The sequence below is a fragment of the Cnephaeus nilssonii genome, assembly GCF_951640355.1.
Source record: "Cnephaeus nilssonii genome assembly, chromosome: 2".
NCBI classification, from domain to species: Eukaryota; Metazoa; Chordata; class Mammalia; order Chiroptera; family Vespertilionidae; genus Cnephaeus; species Cnephaeus nilssonii.
Window position 1 is genome coordinate 36,723,333 of NC_137073.1, and position 19,317 is coordinate 36,742,649.

The window sequence follows — 19,317 nt, forward strand, 5'->3', positions numbered from 1 at the left end:
TGGGAACTTCCTAAGGTTCATGTGCAAAGTTCAGTTCATCGTTTAATGTTCAACAAGGAAAATGCCAGTGAGGTGGTGCTGTAGGAAAATATCAAATAGTGTTGTCATTGGTGAATTGATTTGAGTTACAACATGTTCCATCTGGCTGCTGATCTTAGCCACCACCCTGCCTACTAATCTCTTTCTTTTAGGTCTATTATAGGATTAAAAGACAAAAGCATAGAACTCAGCTTGAGGAGGTCACTCATTCAACAGCCACTCCTCCCATTATATTTTTCCTCTTATTTCAAAGCTGCTACATGTATACAATGACTGAAAGAATTTAATGCAACCAACACATGGATTCGCTTACAACATTTACTTCTAAAGGAACTTACTGCCATCTGTCTTTTCAAGGACTCAGATTCACACTGAAATCCAGCTATGTTCAAAGAATCTAAGTTTAAGTGAGCTACAATATAAAAGAAGTAAAAAAAAATTGCTCTAGAGACAGAACTATATTAAACATATTAATGAATATATGAACAAAAAGCAGTGACTCAGGGCTGTTATTTTTCTCCACAGCAGGAATATAGTAATCAATTCAGGCAGTTACATCTCCAGATCCTCAGGTTTTAATAAAGCATCTCATCATTACAATAAGAATGATAAAAAACCCCTGAGAGTTGTACACCTGAAACTAATAAAATAATGTATGTCCACTGTAAAAGAAAATATCTGAGAGGAGAAGGGTTCAAAATAATAGTGTAGAAAGACCCTGAGCTTCTCCCAAGGACACAAGAGATTTACAGCTACATCGGAAAATAATTTTATTTGGACGAAAAGAACAGTGCCTTCACAATAAAAGAAAAAATGAGATGCATTGAGAATTACAGGAGGGGCAGAGATATAGCCTTGCCTGAGACACCACCCCAGATGCAGTGACCCACAGGTGGGAAAGATCCTTCCCTTCCAAAAAAGAAACTCTCCCTTGAGGAGTGAAGGGCTCCACATCAGATATCCCAATTCTGGGGACTGACACTGAAGAAATTAGTCCCCAAAATGTCTGGTTTTGAAAAAAAAAGGGGGGGGGGGATTAAGGCCAGGAGAAAAAGAACTGTAGGGAACGGAAAAACTGCTCTTAAAGAGCTTGCACACCAACCCACACCCCCTGAGATCCAGCACAAAAACATCAGTGTGACAAGCTCTTAGGCCAGTAATGGCGAACCTATGACACGCGTGTCAGCACTGACACGCGTAGCCATTTCTGATGACATGCGGCCGCTGAGGCGGCCGCATGCTGAGGATGAAATATTTGCTGCTCCTCAGGATGAAACATTTGCGAAATAATGTTTTTTCCTCAAAGTGACACACTACCCGAGTTATGCTCAGTTTTTTGGCGAAGTTTGACACACCAAGCTCAAAAGGTTGCCCATCACTGTCTTAGGCCATAAGAGAGGGAGTCCTATTTACTAACTTTAAAGAGGCTGCTGAAGAGGCAGTAAGGACTTTATCCAAAAACAAAAATGCTGGTAGACACCATTTTTGTGATGTTTATTTTAACCTGCTGATGAAAGAAATGACAGGCACCATTTCAATGGAAAAAATATCCTCTGGTGAGGATTAACCTAAATAAATGAATGAATGAATGAATGAATGAATGAATGATAGGAGGGGTGGAGATGCAAAACTGGCTGTCCCACACTCACACATGGCAGTTGAGAATCGGGAGGGATATCTCAGCTGTGGAGGTCCCTGCTGAGGAACTAGGGGTCCTAGCCCCATATTGAGCTCCTCAGCCCAGAGTACCAGTGCTAGGAAGAGGAGTCCCCACAATATCTGGTTGTAAAAATCAGCAGGGATTCCATCTGGATGAAAGGAGGGCTGCTGAGAACCCCGAGTTCCTCTTACAAGGCCCATGCACAGACTCACTCACTCCTGTGAACAGACTTCAACACTCACCCTAAGCTTCAGCAAAGGGACAGAGCTTGGAAATCACCAGGACCATACAGGGAGAAACTGAATAACTGAATTATGAGGTTTCAGCGAGAGGGCTGGAGGGGCAGCAGCCATTGTTCCTGTGCTGAGCCCTCACACACACACACACACACACACACACACACACACACACGCAGCCTACAGGTTCAGGCTAATGCAAAATCAGAATCAGTATAAACCAGGTGAACACCCACTTGCTCACCCTGGTGACTCTCTGATACTCTGCCCCACCCAACTGGAGCACAGCCCAAGCCTCTTTCAATGGCTGTGCCTCATAGACAGTCAGCCTTGGCCCACACTGCAGACTTTCTTAAAAACTCTCAAAGGGCTGCAGACCCAAGGGAGGCTGCAGCTGGCCTCAGCGTGCCCTGTGTGCCTCTTGCTGCGTGGGTCCAGGTCCAGCCAGCCTCAGTTCACGGTGTTATCCAACACAGGCAGCTACCAACTGTGGACCACTTAGTGACTTCTACCTGGTGGCCCCACGTCAGTCACAGGCAGCAGGTGACTTTGGCCTACACCAGAGCCCCTCCTAAGAGGCCCCAGAACAAACATACCTCAGATTGGACTCGGACCACAACAGAGCACCACCCAACGAGCTCCAAAAATGATACACACAAAGGTTTGGTCATGGCAGGCACAAGAGCCCCACTTGGGTGAATGCCACTCCATGGGGTCAGCAGCTCACCTGCTGTGGTGATGGCGAATCAGCCTGAGGGTCACTGCGATCCACTGACATGCCAACAGCAATCAAGGCTCAATGATAAGAGGAGAACCCACACAAGGGACATCACTGGAGCACCCAGCTCAGATGACCAGGGAAACTATGCCACTGCACCCCACAGGACACCTACTACGTGAGACTACCCTGCCAAGACTGGGAAACATACTTAATACATTGAAACAAAGAAAGAGAGCAGCCAAATGAGGAGACAAAGAAATATGTCCCAAATGAAAGAAAGGAGAAAACTCCATAAAAAGAACTTGCACATGATATGATACTATACAGAGAGAATCCTAAAGATTCCACTATAAAGTAATTAGAACTGAGAAATAAATTTACTAAAGTAATAGGACACAAAATTAATATTCAGAATTCAGTTGCATTTTAATATACCAATAACAAACTATCAGAAAGAGAAATTTAAAAAACAATCCCATTTACATTTACATATAAAATAAAATTCCTATGAATAAATTTAAACAAGGAGGTTAAAGACCTGTATTCAGAAAATTATAAGACTGAAGAAAAATATTAAAGAAGATATAAATAAATGGAAGCATATACCATGGTCATGGATAGGAAGAATTGACAATGTTAAAATGTTCAGACTACCCAAAGCAATCTATGGACTCAATTCAATCTCTATGAAAATATCAATGGCATTTTTCATAGATCTAGAACAAATAATCCTAAAATTTATATGGAACCACGAAAGACCCCAAATAACAATAGTAATCTTGAAAAAGAAGAGCAAAGATTGAGGTATTATGCTACCTAATATCAAACTATACTACATGCTAATCAAAACAGCATAGTACTGGCATAAAAAACAGACCACAAATCAAAGGAACAGAATAGGTATCCCAGAAATAAATCCACATCTATACAGTCAATTAATCTATGACAAAGGTGACAAGAATATATAATACAATGAGGTAAAGATTGTTTCTTCAAAATATGGTGTTTAGGAGCATGCAGGAAGCAGCCAATCAATGATTCTCTTTCATCATTGATGTTTCTATTTCTCTTTTCCTCTCCCTTCCTCTCTGAAATCAATAAAAATATATTTTTTTAAAAGTGGTGGTATATATCTATCTATATAATAGAGGGATATGCAAATTAGCCAGGACGCCATAATGTCACGACCGAACAGCAGGGACCTGAGGCTGCATGGTGCCTTGCCAGGGCGAGGGACCTCAGGCCATGGCCCCTGCCCAGTGGGGCTTGACGGGGACCTCAGGCCGCGCCCCCCACCCTGGTGCTGGACCAGGGGACCTGAGGCTGTGCCCCCGCCACCCAGTGGGGCTTGACAGGGGACCTGAGACTGCGCCCCCCACCCAGCACCAGGCCAGGGACCTGAGGCTTCGCCCCCAACCCAGAGGGGCTTGACAGGGGTGGGGCTGGCTAGGTCTGGGTCTCACCCAATGGGGGTGGGGCCAGCCGGGTCTGGGTCTCCTGCATTTTTGAAGTGTATGCGGGTGGTGGGCGGGTACTTGACTCTAGCTCCCACGGTATACCCCAGACTCTGACAGGAGGGAGATTTTCATATACATTTTACTAATTTTCTTTCATCTCAGACACTTCTATAATAGAGAAAGGGCAAATAGCAATATTAAAATATTTCCTCTAATTAATTCCCTTTTAATGTGCACGAATTTTGTGCACCGGGCCACTAGTGTGTGTGTGTGTGTGTGTGTGTGTGTGTGTGTGTGTGTGTGTGTTATAATGGAATGTTACTCAGCCATAAAAAAGAATTAAATCTTACCATTTGCGACAACATGGATGGACCTAGAGGGTATTATGCTAAGTGAAATAAGAGAAAAAGAGAAATGTCATATGATTTCATTTATATGTGGAATTTAAAAAACAAAATAAATGAACAAACAAAACAGACTCATAGATACAGAGAACAAACTGATGCTTGCCAGATGGGAAGGAAGTTGGGGGAGGGGAGCTAGGTGAGAAAGGTGAAGGGATTAAGAAGTACAAATTGGCACTGTGGCCAGTGTTGCTAACATTGGCTCAAACACTGAAGGGTGGCAGGTTTAATTCCCGGACAAGGTCATGTACCTGGGTTACAGTTTCAATCCCTGGCCCCAGTTGGGGCGTGTGTGAGAGGCAACCAATTGATGTGTCTCTCACATCAATGTTTCTCTCTCTCTCTCTCTCTCTCTCTCTCTCTCTCTCTCTCTCTCTCTCTCTCTCTCTCAAAATCAGTGGAAAAAAATATCCTCAGGTGAGGATTAACATTAAATCTGCAAATTTACATCTTTGTGCCTAATAAACTTCAATAAGAAAAAAAACAGAAAATAGTAAGTATTGGTGAGGATGTGAATAAATTAGAACCCTGTGTAATGTAGGTGAGAATGCAAAATGGTACATCTGCTATAGAAAACAGTATAGTGGGTTCTCAAAAAATTAAAAATAGAACTACCAAATGACCCAGAAATTTTACTTCTGCGTATATACCCAAAGGACTTGAAAGCAGGGACTTGAACAGATATTGTACACCCATGTTCATAGCAGCATTATTCACAGTAGCCAAAAGGTGGGAGCAACTGAAATGTCCATCAACAGATGAATAAACAAAATTTACTATATCTTTACAACGGAATATTATTCAGCCTTAAAGAGGAAGGAAATCCTGGCACATGCTGCAACACTGATGGACCTTGAGAACATTATGCTCTCATAATAGAATATAGAATGAATGTACTTGACACTACCAAACTGTATACTTCAAAATGGTTAAGATGGTAAATTTGATGTTATGTGCATTTTATTACAATGTTTTTAAATGACCATCAGCATGAGCATTGAAGTTCTGATCTGATTGAAGAAACAAGATAAATTCCCTGGAATGCAAATTAAAAGTAAGAAAATATTAAGATTTTCCCTGTAGACAAAAGTAACAAATTAAACCACTGAAAGCAATAACTTTCCAGTAAAAAAACTTTAAGGAGATAATGTGTCTGGAGCTCAGGAGAACTGGGCCCAACCAGACCCAAGGCAATTATTGCATATTTATTTTAACAATGCCCTTTAGGTATTGCTCCCTAGAGGCCCAGCATAGCCCTGCAAATAATCTAAGTGTGAGACCCACACACCTCTCCTTGACCCAACAATCGGGGAATGGAGCCCTGTTCCTTAGCCTCCTTGTTCACCCTGTCTTCCACCCACAGGCTTGTTCCTCATCTTGCTTTCCATTGAGCCCAGGATTTTGTCTCTGGCTGTAGGTGGCTTGTGAGCCGTCTGCCCTTTCTTAGCCAGAAGAAGCAACTCAGGAGGAGGTAGTTTCCTTGGGCAGGATTGGCAGAAGTCAAACCAACTGGACAGGTCAGTGCCAATGTAGGTACAGGAGGAGACACTCCTCTCTCAACGCCCCAAAATATTTAAGCCTACAGACATCTCCTCCTCCCCTACTTCTCAAAGACAAGCAGAAACACAGACCAGTAGGGGACTTGGAAATCATGCAGTGATCCAACCCCTTCACTTTACAGACAAGAAAGCAGAGTACAGACTTACTAAAATCACACAGGATTAGATTCCTGGGCAACTTCTCTCAGCCCCTGCCCTCCTTCCTGACCATCGAGGCCTATCCAGCAATTCCAACCTTATCTAATGCTTATCTTTGGCAGAGAAATCTGAGTATGTTTGCTGGCATTAAGACAGGCTCAGAAGAACAGCAGCTGACTGCCTACAGTGGCCTAATTTTTACATCATGTTGAATGTAAGCAATTTAGCAGGAGAAAAAAAAATGAGCAAAATTAAACCTCAAACTGTTCCCATTACCTTCCAAATTAACATATTACTTGGTGAATGTACAAACATTCTGGAATAGATGTCGTCTGTATGTACATGTTATCTTATGTTCTGCTTTTGAAGTCGGTGTCATAGACAAATATCCATAAATCAACATATTCTTTCCATTTTAACATCTGTATAGTATTCCACAGCATTGATACATCATAGTTGCAAAGATATTCCCCTATTATTTTGAACCTTTGGTTGTTTTAAGTCTTTTTTAAATTTAGGAACAAAATATCTTTGAATAAATTATCTTCTTTTTCCATCTGATTTATTTCCTGCTCTAAGGTCCTCAATGTAAAATTCCTACATTTATATACATTTATGTAATCCCTGTAAAGCTCTGTAAATTAGATAATACTTCCTACCTATTGAGATTGGGGTAGAATTTTAAAGCTAATATTTAAATACTTAGTATACTGACTGGTATAGAGTGTATATTTATTAATTTATTCCTGATAATAACATATCTATACCCTTATTGGAAAGCATGATCATCTGAGTATATTTAAATCTTTCTATTATAATCTATTTATATCTTACAATTCCTTTATTTATACATTATACTTTTTTGAACAAATATTTATGTTTTCCAAGTTTAATTAAAATCCAAATATTCAATTTTATCATAAGGACAATGAAACCACCCTTTTCAATTTCTTTTTTGAGGGGTGGTTATTTATTTTTTATATGCCAGTAAGCAATTTATTGATTTTTATGTGATATTATAGCCTGCAACTTTGCCCAGCTAACTTATTTTTAGTGATGACTTCACTTATTTTAATAGCTTAGTTATAAGACACTTTGCATAACAGCTATGTTTTTATTTCTTTTTTCTTTTCAGGTAGCCATTAACAGCATTTCTAGTGAAATATTAAATAAGGAATGATAACAGAGAACACCCATATCTTGTTCTTCTTTTTAGGAAAAAAGTTTGTCTTCAATAAACATGCTGTTGACTCTTATTTTTAAATACACAGTTTATCATATTAAGAAAAACACACCTAATGTTTTCAGAGTTTTAATCTATAAAGTGATGATAAATTTATCTGGATCTAATTACATTATGTTGATATTTTGTTTGTGATAAACTAAGTTAATAGAGTCCTTTGAGTTTAATAGCTAATTCTTTTAATGTGTTGGGTATTTAGTTTGCAGATATTTTATTTGGGGCATTTGCACTTATGTCTAAAATGAAATTGGTCTAAAATGTTCCCTTCATTGTCTTTGTTTAGTTTGGATTAAAATCATATTTGCCTCTAAAAACGAATTTTAAAAAAATGATAGTAATAATAATAATAGGCACGTTAAATAGGTGCTTACTATATACAATGCACTGTTCTATGCACATTATGGGTATTTTCTCATTTAGTCCTCACAACAACCCTGCTAAGAGATATTATTACTCTATCCATTTTACAGATTATTGTTATAATTTTCTTTGTTTTTAAATTTATTACTAAGTTAATTATTGGTTCTTGAAAAGTCAGAAAATTTTCTTCCTTGGAGTCAAATGCCCTTTTAAAACTATTTGATAATTTTTCATATTATATTTACATTCTTTAATTCTTTCGTACCTTTGGCTACTTACAAATATATAAAATATCCCCAAAGGTTTCTCCCAATCTCAAAGACATAGGTCGAAAAGGGGACAGACAATTAAGAACAGTTATCCATTCATTCAACAACAACGGCATAAAAACTATATGAGTTTCTCGTATAGTCCAGGCATAGATCTAGAAACTGGGAATAGAGTAATACATAAAAATAAAGTTCCTGTTCTAATGAGCTTATATTCTAGAGAAAGAGAAGATAGATAGATAGATAGATAGATAGATAGATAGATAGATAGATAGATAGATAGACAGGTATTAATAAATGACTAGAATAAAAACAAGGCAAAATAAAGAGGGAGACAGAGATAGGAGTACTATTTTAGATAGGTAGTAGAGGGAAACCCTTAACAGAGATGATATTTGAGCAGAAATCAGAATGAACTAAAGGGAAGAGAATTCCAAGCAGATGGGTAACAAAAGGCTCAGAGGTAGGAACATGCTTGATGTTTCCAGAAACAGTGAAGAGGCCATTGTGATCAACATACAGAAAGTGAGAGGCAATAGCAGTGAGATCAGGGAGAGGGCAGAGGTGGGAGTCATGCATTGCCCCGTAAAATTTGGCAAGGACTTTGAGTTTTGTTCTGAGTGAGATGAGAAGCCGTTAGAGGATTTTGAATAGAGAATTGACATGGTCTGACTTATATTTCTTAATGTTCACTCTGGTTGCTATGTAGAAACTATTGGAGGTAGGACAAGGATATAAACAGGGAGCCCATTTAAGAGACTATTGCACTAATCTGGAAGTAAATAATGATTTGGGGGGCCATGACTATAGCAGTCAACACAGAGAAAGTGGTCCCATTTTGGATATATTTCATAGGTAGAGATGACAATATTTGCCAATATATGGATGAGGACAGTTTTTTTAAAAGAGTTAAGGATAGTGCCAAGGTTTTGGCTTGAGCAATTAGAATAAGATGGGGATGACTAAGGAAGCAGCAGGTTTGAGGACCGGGAGACCAGTGAGACAGTTTTGAACAAGTCTGAGATGCCTGTTAGACATCCCAGTGGATAAGGAGCGTGGGCAGTTAGACATAAATAAGTTTGAGGTCCAAGAGAAAAATCCCAAACTGGAGATAGCAATTTGGATGGTATTGAAAGCTTTGGGAGTAATGATACTACTTAGGGAATGAGTGTAAATCAAGGAGTCGATGGGGTATCTCAACAGCTAGAGATCAGAAGAATGAGAATGAGCAAAAGACAAGGAGAGCAAGTACCCATATTTTCCGGCGTATAAGGACTTTTTAACCCAGGAAAATCTTCTCAAAAGTCGGGGGTCTTATACGCCGGAAAATACGGTATTTACAATTTAGAATTAAAGTGAGTTATTGCCAAATGATGGGTGGGTTACCGTATTTTCCGGCGTATAAGACCCCCGACTTTTGAGAAGATTTTCCTGGGTTAAAAAGTCGTCTTATATGCCAGAAAATACGGTAACCAATAAGGGAGGAGAGATGCCAAGACAAAACTGTGCTTCAAAACCAAGTGAAGGAAGTGTCTGAACATGGGGGATGTGCCAAACTATGCCAACTCTGGCTCGTTGGTTTCAGTAAAATGGAGCCTGAGAACTAACCTCAGAGTTAGCAGTGGCAGCCTTGACAAGGGAACTTCAGGAGAGAATGGAAAGAGGGGAACTGGAGAGTGAGTCCTGACTGCATCCGGTGGACTTTTGTGGAAAGGGGGCGTAGAGAAATGAGCTAACAGCTAGAGGAAAATGTGGGTGAAGGGTAGTTTTTTTTGAAAACTGGGAGATGCTTGCATGTTGACAGGAATGATCCAGAAGCTAGGGGGGAAATCTTTTTGGTTTTAAGTTAGTAGATTCTCTTAGCTTTATTTTCTTGAAATAGGAATATTTGGGAAGAGTATTTTCCTAACAAGTAAGAAATAGTAACAAGAAAATTTACTTTTCCCATATCTCTGGGGAAGTGGGAGGATTGCAAAGAAAAGGAAGATGGAGTCACCCTGGTTTCAAAGGAATATAATCAATGAAGGGTCTGAGTTTTTGGACTACACATACTGCGGCTCCCGTTCACAAGCTTTGGTCAGTCTCAGAACCATGTGCAGCCACACAACCAAGTCCTCTCTCCTCAGTACAGATGATCCTCTTCCACCCCATCCCTGCTCTACATTCCCTTTCTCCTGTCCCAACATTGGCCACTCCAGGAATCCCTGATCCATTTACCCAGATGCTCCAAGTTTAAGTTTACCCAATCGTACTTTTTTATAAGTATAAATATTTTTATTGATTTCACAGGAAGGGACAGGGAAAGATAAAAATATCAATGATGAGAGTGAATCATTGATTGGCTGCCTTGAGCCCCCAACCTGGGCATGTGCCCTGAACGGCAATCGAACCGTAACCTCTTGGTTCATAGGTCGATGCTTAACCACTGAGCCACACCAGTTAGGCCAGTCGTACTTCTTAAAGTGAAATTGAAGGAGCACTGCTTTGAAATCAGACTGACCTGGAAACAAATCCTGATGTCTTTAGGAAATTATTTAAACCATCCCAGTCTCAGTTTATTCATCTATATAATAAAAAGAATTCTTATCTTACACAGGTTGTTGTTAGGGTTAAATTAAATAATGCACTTGCTGAGCCCCATATTATGCCATACAGTACATACTCAATAAATGTCACCTCCCTGGTCTAAGGGCTGTTTCCTATGTGAAAGTTTTACATTTGACAAGAAGCTTCTTAGGAATGAGAAAAATGTTCTTTATTGTTTTCTTTTCTCTCACATAACCCAATAAAGAGCTCTTAGTCAGAATTGATCAAATGAAGATCTCAACCATATTAAATGTTTCCCTTCATTTTTACTTTTCACCAAATAGATTTCCCTCCTCTTAGGCTCCTGCATTTCTATATTTCTATCTTACATTTGTCCTTTACTCAAAGATTTCTGCCTCTGTATCACCAAACACTTGAATCCCTAAAAAGAAAAAATCAAGTTGCCCCATCCGAGTGGCTCAGTTGGTTGGACATTGTCCCATACACCAAGAAGGTTGTGGGTTCAATTCCTGGTTAGTACATATACCTGGTTGCAATTTGATCCCCCTCTCCCCCCAATTGGTGTGCTTACAGGAAGCAATCAATGTTTCTCTCTCTCTCTCTCTCTCTCTCTCTCTCTCTCTCTCTCTCTCTCTCTCTCTCTCCTCTTCCTCTCTCTCAAATCAATGAAAGGGTATCCTTGGGTGAGGATTACAAAAGCCGGGGGCGGGGGGGAAAGAAAAAGAAATCAAATCATAAAGCATTAATTCAAAATGAGTCATTTATCTCCCGTGCTAAGGAATAGCTCTCAACACAGGCGAAGACCTCAATTGGGACCTGCTGCATAGCCCAAATCTCCATCTCCCCCATACCCTCCCCAAGTGCACTGGTAAGTTCCTTTTCTCCAAGCAGGCTCTACCTCAGCAAAAAGGCAGTGTGGTAAAGTCAGCCCCCTAAGACAGTTTCCCCCTTATTACTCCCTGCCCAGTTTCCAGATGGGCCAACACTGTACTGCCATAGCTTTTCCGCCATCAGCGGTTCCCCATCACTAGTTGGCACGCAAACTCAAATTCTTTCTTTCTCTCCTCCCTCTTTCTGATTTATATTCTTATAGAACCCAAATTCTCACTATGTCTTGTGAAGCAGTGAAAAATAATTTATATTATATCCTGACAAAACTTTATCTGAGCTTGCACTGAACTATTTTGAACTTCAATTTAGCAGGGTCCCCATGTTGCCCTGCTTCCAACTGTTACTTGGGGCAATGTTATACCTGTGATTTATCTTTGTTATCTACAGGGGCAACTCCCACCCTCCAGAGGCGAGTCCCTTCCTGGGTAAGCCCAGACAGAAGGGCTGGCTGAACTGTCTCAGTCAGCAGGCTCTTCTGTCTAGGTTTGCTCTGACCTACTCCATCCCCCAGCATCATCACCAGGATCAAGGTGACCCAGAGTCAGTGACGAGTGGCAGCCAGAGCAGCCTGGGCTCTCTGTGGGTGGGGAGACAAAATATTCAAGAGGAAGGAGTTTATATACAAACTAGAGGCCTGGTGCATGAAATTCGTGCACTGGGGGAGGGGAGGGTTGTCCCTCAGCCCAGCCTGCACCTCTCCAATCTGGGACCCCTTGGGAGTACCTCTCACAATCCGGGACTGCTGGCTCCCAACCACTCACTTGCCTGCCTGCCTGATGGCCTCTAACTGCTTCTGCCTACCAGCCTAGTCACCCCCTAACCATTCCCCAACCAGCCTGATTGACACTTAACTGCTCCCCTGCCAGCCCGATTGCCCCCAATTGCCCTCCCCTGCCGGCCCGATCGCCCCAAACTGTCCTCCCCTACTGGCCCGGTAACCCCAACTGTCCTCCCCTACAGGCCTGGTCACCCCCAACTGCCTTCCCTTGTCAGCCTGGTCACCCCCAACTGCCCTCCCCTGCAGGCCTTGTTTCCCATCACTAGTTGGCACGCAATTGGTCCCCCCCAACTGCCCTCTCCCCTGCCGGCCTGGTCCCCCCCAACTGCCCTCCCCTGCCAGCCTGGTCCCCCCCCCAACTGCCCTCCCCTGCCAGTCCAGTCACCCCTAACTACCCTCCCCTGTCGGCCTGGTCCCCCACAACTGCCCTCCCCTACAGGCCTGGTCTCCCCATAACTGCCCTCCCCTGCAGGCCTGGTCCCCCACAACTGCCCTTGCCTGCAGGCCTGGTCACCCCTAAATGCCCTCCCCTGCCAGCCTGGTCACCCCCAACTGCCCTCCCCTACAGGCCTGGTGCCCCCCAACTGCCCTCCCCTGCCGACCTGGTCCCCCTTAACTACCCTCCCCTGCAGGCCTGGTCACCCCTAACTGCCCTCCTCTGCCAGCCTGGTCACCCCCAACTGCCCTCCTCTGCCGGCCTGGTTCCCCCCCCCCCCAACTGCCCTCCCCTGCCGACCTGGTCCCTCCAAACTGCCCTCCCCTGTGGGCCTGGTCCCCCCCAACTGCCCTCCCCTGCCAGCCTGGTCCCCCCCCCAACTGCCCTCTCCTGCCAGTCCAGTCACCCCTAACTGCCCTCCCTTGCAGGCCTGGTCGCCCCCAACTGCCTCCCCTGAAGGCCTGGTCCCCCACAACTGCCCTCCCCTGCAGGCCTGGTCACCCCTAACTGCCCTCCCTTGTCGGCCTGGTCACCCACAACTGCCCTCCCCTGTAGGCCTGGTGCCCCCCAACTGCCCTCCTCTGCAGGCCTGGTCACCCCTAACTGCCCTCCCCTGCCGACCTGGTCCCCCTTAACTACCCTCCCCTGCAGGCCTGGTCATCCCTAACTGCCCTCCTCTGCCAGCCTGGTCACCCCCAATTGCCCTCCTCTGCTGGCCTGGTCCCCCCCCAACTGCCCTCCCCTACTGGCCCCATCGCCCCCAACTGCCCTCCTCTGCCGGCCTGGTCCCCCCCCCCCCCCCCGAACTGCCCTCCCCTGCCGGCCTGGTCGCCCTTAACTGCCCTCCCCTGCCGACCTGGTCACCCCTAACTACCCTCCCCTGCCAGCCTGGTCCCCCCCAACTGCCCTCCCCTGCCAGCCTGGTCGCCCCCAACTGCCCTCCCCTGACAGCCTGGTCCCCCCCCCCAACTGTCCTCCCCTGCAGGCCTGGTCGCCCCCAACTGCCCTCCCCTACAGGCCTGGTCCCCCACAACTGCCCTCCCCTGCAGGCCTGGTCACCCCTAACTGCCCTCCCTTGTCGGCCTGGTCACCCCTAACTGCCCTCCCCTGCTGGCCTGGTCACCCTAACTGCCCTCCCCTGCTGGCCTGGTCACCCCCAACTGCCCTCCCCTGCCAGCCTGGTCACCCCCAAGTGCCCTCCTCTGCCAGCCCTATCGCCCCCAACTGCCCTCCCTTGTCGGCCTGGTCCCCCCCAACTGCTCTCCCCTGCCGACCTGGTCGCCCTTAACTGCCCTCCACTGCCAGTCCAGTCACCCTAACTGCCCTCCCCTGCAGGCCTGGTCCTCCTCAACTGCCCTTCCCTGCCAGCCTGGTCACCCCCAACTGCCCTCCCCTGCCAGCCTGGTCCCCCCCAACTGCCCTCCCCTGCTGGCCATCTTGTGGCGACTATCTTTGACCACATGGGGGTGGCCATCTTGTGTGAGGGTGTGAGGGTCAATTTGCATATTACCTCTTTATTATATAGGATAATACCCTCTGGTTCTACATATGCACCACTGTGGTTCCAAAATTCTGTACAGAAATTACCTTCAGGTGGTAATCTTATCAGGATTAGGAAGAAATTATATTTCCATATCTTTTTTCTTAATATTGAAACATTAGTTACTCATATCAAAGAAAGTATGATGGAAATTCAAGGGGCTAAAACACCCTCAGCAAACCCCTCATTGTTACCACCACTGTGTATCTGGCCATATGTCACAAGGATTCTCTTCAGAGGGATGGGAAATAGGGTTTTGTGGGGCCCAGGATCAGCAGCATTTTGGTGGTGAAATGATTAAAACCCTGACTTTGGGGTCTGTTGTAGCCATAGGACTTTCCTTTGAAAGGTGAAGAGCCTTCTGTGGGGTTTGTACCAAATGAACACACAATGTGACCAGCTGTGAGTTGAGGGACTATGTGAAGGAGGGAGGGAGGCATGGGCACTTCCACTCTCTCTATAGCCTGTGCCTGGTCTGGATCTCCCCGCAGGACCAGTTGACCATGGAGAAAGGAAACCACACGAGCGCCTCTGAGTTCATCCTCCTAGGGCTCTCCAGCCAGCCTGGGAGGCAGGAGCTGATCTTCGGCCTCTTCCTGGTCATGTACCTGATTGGGGCAGCAGGGAACTTGCTCATCATCCTGGCCATTGGCTCAGACTCTCACCTCCACACGCCCATGTACTTCTTCCTCAGTAACCTCTCCCTGGTGGATTTCTGCTTCATCTCTGCCACAGTCCCCAAGATGCTTGTGAACATCCAGATGCAGACTCAGTTCATTTCCTATGGTGGCTGCCTCACTCAGATCTACTTCTGCATTTTGCTTGCCAACATGGACAACTTCCTCCTGACAGCAATGGCTTATGACCGCTACGTGGCCATCTGCCACCCCCTGCACTACTCCACTAGAATGAGCCTGCAAACCTGTGCCCTGATGCTGGGGAGCTCCTGGCTCATCGCTAACTTCCACTCCCTGCTACACACCCTCCTCATGGCTCGACTGGAGTTCTGTGCCAGCAACGTCATCCCTTACTTCTTTTGTGACCTCGTTCCCCTGCTCCAGCTCTCCTGTTCCAACACCCAACTCAACCAGCTCATGATTCTGCTGGTGGGAGGCTTGATCGTCCTCATCCCCTTCCTTGGCATTCTCGTCTCTTATGTCCACATTGTGTCTGCTGTGCTCAAGATCCCATCTGCCAGAGGCAAACAAAAGGCCTTTTCTACCTGTGGTTCCCATCTCACTGTGGTCATCCTCTTCTATGGGACTATCACAGGGGTCTACCTGAACCCCTCATCTTCCCATTCAGCTGACAAAGATTCACTGGCTTCAATAATGTATATGGTGGTCACTCCCATGCTGAACCCCTTCATTTACTGCCTCAGAAACAAGGACATGAAGAGAGCTCTAAGGAAACTGTTCAGTGTGAAGGCTTTATCCTGTGGGCTATGGACAGTTGAGTTCCCCCTCAGGGTCTTTGTGCTGGGAAGAGGAGAATGAATCCCAGGGACAGGCTGCACATACAGAGGGCAGGAGAAACACAGACTTCATTATCCTGGGTTGTCACCATGGCTATGGCTCCCTAAGTAATTTGCTAGTCCAAAATTTCTTGGGGCCCTGGCCAGGTAGTTCAGTTGATTAGAACGTCATCCCAATACATCAAGGTTGTGGATTTGGTCCTCAGTCAGGGCACATACAAGGATTAACCAATGGTTGCATCAATAACTGAAACAAGCCCTGGCCAGTATGGTTCAGTTGTTGTGCATCGTCCCATGCACGGAAAGGTTGCTGGTTCAATCTCCAGTCAGGGCACATGCCCAGGTTGCAGGCTCAATCCCTGGTAGGGGATATCCAGAATTTCTCTCCTCTGGAATTCTCATCCATGTTTCTATCTCTCTCTCCCTCTCCTTTCCTCTATTAAAAAAAAAAATCAATTAAAAAATAACTGGAACAACAAAAAATTGATCACTCTCTTTCTCTCTCAAATCAAATTTTTTTTTAAAAATTAAATAACTAAACAAAATTTCTTGGCCCCTGCACAGACAACCCAGACTACCAAGAGGGAGATAAATTCTCCCCTAAAGACAGAACCACATAAAGAGATGCAAATTCGCTTTATCCAGAAACCTTCTAGAGACGGCTGAAAAGGCCACCCATTCCACATGAAAAAGTAAACTCATAGAAATCTGTGACCTGTGCTGATGCCTTTGCCAAAGGGGTGCTCTCTGAGAACCCTCAGTCACCCCCACATTCCTCAAATACTTAACCCTTATGAATCCCAATTTCCAAACTCCTCCACTCCACCCCCACTTCTTCAGCCAACATTCCCACATTCTGGGTTGAATCTAGTTCTGGGCACAGAATGATCATTCTCCCCAAGGGTGTCCCACTCTTGGCCTTGGACCCTGCTAGATGGGAGTTCCATGGCTCGAGATACTTAAATTAGCAATGCCTACAGTGACTGTCTTATTTGAGCACCTAAGCAGACCTCGTACTACCTTACTTCTGTGTTCTCTTAGGAAAGAAAGGTCTGCTACCCACATGGTGCTAACGAGAGAAAAGAGGCTAGAGTTAGAGTTGATTCTCTGTGTATGAAAAACATAAAGGGAATAAGCCATCATAAACTTTAGGAATATGTTTCGCCATAAGTTGACTTGGAGAAGGAGACAAAGAGGAAAAGCCTCATAAAATAAGTTTATGGTTGGAGAAGTTGTATTTGGTTTCCTGTCAAATAGTCTATGTTCTATGAAGTGAGGTAGAGCTGGAAAGAACATTACACAGAAAGTCATAACAACTGGCTTCTAGTCCTGGCCCCTCCAATTACTAGCCATTTGACTTCAGGCCATTTGAAATTTACCAGTCTGCCAAATACCCCATACTTTTTCAGTAGTTCCTACTCATGCTATTCAGCAGGCCCATCTTGCCCATTTCTATCAAAATTCTAGTTGGATCAGATAAAATAGGATGCCCTTCATGAAGCCACCTCAAGTCTTCCTAGCCAAAAGAATTTCTCTCCTCTGGAATTCCATATAATTCAAATCCCATTGCAACCCTTTTCATACTTTGCTTTGTATGATCCATGTTCACCCCAACTCCATTCTAAACAGGATTGTGGGTCCTTTTTAAATTTTATAAAAGGTCCTGTTCATGTTAATGAACTCCTCAAAAGACTATCACAGTGCTTGATTTTAAATGACTCAATAAAAGTATGCTGCTATAGATTATGATGAAAATGACAATGACATTAATGACAAACACTGGAGAAAGAACACTTAAGGCCTTTCTCCCCATGATTTTACCTTAGCCAATACGTTTTCTATCTCCCCATCCTCCTCTAAGGAAGTTACCAATCTGGTTGGTCTGAGCCCGGGGAGTTCACTGGCTCCTATCTTATGAAGGGCAGTGTGCCCTGAAAGCTCAGCATCCAGAAATGAAGCTCCCTTCCTTCCAGCCTGGCTCTGATTAGTCCTCTTCTATTTGTGTTTGGCTGGATTCCCCAGTGGGGGTCCAATCAACCACACACACAATGCCTGCACACACAGGTCCTCAGTTCAGATCTGGAGCTGAGAGAGGGAAGTAAGGTAGGCCTAGACTATTTCCCAGCTCCCTTTTTACCAGTGATCCCAATGATGGAGGTTATTGGGTATAACTCAGATACTAACAAAGTGGTACTTTGGAGCAAAGTTTGCTATTGTTCCTTAATTAAATTGTCTCCTTGGAAGCCCCCAGGAGTTGGGATGACTGCCAGGGCAGAATTTACACTTCCCTGGGTCTCTAACATAAAACCACAATAAGAGTAACAAAATCTCACCTCAAACATGTAAAAATGGTGTGTAGAAAAGTTGATGTAAACATGGAGGTCTTCCTTTAATAAACATCCTCTCTAATAAAATGGTAATATGCAAATTAACCATCACTCCGCTACATAAGCCACGCCCACCAGCCAATCAGGGCGAGTATGCAAATTAACCCCAATCCAAGATGGCTACAGCCACAGTGAGCAAGGTTTCCCAGGTAACAGAGCAAGGCAAGCTTTCCATAGCCGTTGCAGGCCTAAGCCTCCACTCAAGCTACAAAGTTTCAATTATAGAAGGTAAACAAATTCAAACAAATGGCGGCAGAATGGAGCTTGAGAGAGCAGGCCAGGGTTGCCGGCAGCAACAGGGGAAGCAAAGCTTTCCGCACACCCTGGCCGGGCTCACCCGCTTAAGGCTACAAAGTTTCAATTGTAGAAGGTAAATTAACTGCCACAGAAATGGCTGCCGCCCCGGAGGGAGCAGCAGGCTTGGCTCCGCTCCAGGCTACAAAGTTTCAATTGTAGAAGGAAAATAAATTCCAGATACCAGGGCCTCCCCTTGGGTTGCCAGGGGGCGTGGCTGGCCTGCAAACCACCACAGGCCCCTCGCTCAGGCTGCCCCACGCCCCAAGGGAACCCCACCCTGATCCGGGACACCCTTCAGGGCAAACCAGCTGGCCCCACCCGTGCACCAGGCCTCTATCCTATCTAATAAAAGAGTAATATACAGATTGATCATCACTGCAACACACAATATAGCTGCCCCCATGTGGTCAAAGATCCTGCCCCCATATGGACACAAGATGGCCACCACAAGATGGCCAGCAGGAGAGGGCAGTTGGGAGGCACCCGGCCTGCAAGGGAGGGCAGTTGAGAGGGACCAGGCTTGCAAGGGAGGGCAGTTGGAGGTGATCAACCCTGCAGGAGAGGGCAGTTAGGGGTGACCAGGCTGGCAGAGGAGGGAAGTTGGGGGCAAACAGGCTGGCAGGGGAGCAGTTAAGCATCAACCAGGCTGGCAGCGGAGTGGTTAGGGGGTGATCAGGCTGACAGGCAGAAGCGGTTAGGGGCAATCAGGAAGGCAGGCAGGCAAGCAGTTGGGAGCCAGCAGTCCTGGATTGTGAGAGGGATGTCCGACTGCCCGTTTAGGCCCGATCCCACCGGGATCGGGCCTAAACGGGCAGTCGGACATCCCTCCAGGAGTCCCAGATTGGAGAGGGTACAGGCTGGGCTGAGGGACAACCCCCCGC

General features: G+C 45.1%; 1 protein-coding gene across 1 annotated transcript; it reads left to right on the forward strand.

Annotated features, from left to right (window-relative positions):
* Window positions 1–14,581: 14,581 nt before the first annotated feature.
* LOC307109115 (olfactory receptor 1f45-like) lies at window positions 14,582–16,271 on the forward strand. Its single transcript, XM_079787708.1, has one exon. The coding sequence runs from the start codon at window positions 14,782–14,784 to the stop codon at window positions 15,772–15,774; it is 993 nt and encodes a 330-aa protein (XP_079643834.1). The 5' UTR covers window positions 14,582–14,781; the 3' UTR covers window positions 15,775–16,271.
* Window positions 16,272–19,317: the final 3,046 nt, after the last annotated feature.

Coding starts and splice junctions, on each gene's coding strand:
- LOC307109115 (XM_079787708.1), top strand. CDS start 14,782: ATGGAGAAAGGAAACCACACGAGCGCCTCTGAGTTCATCCTCCTAGGG.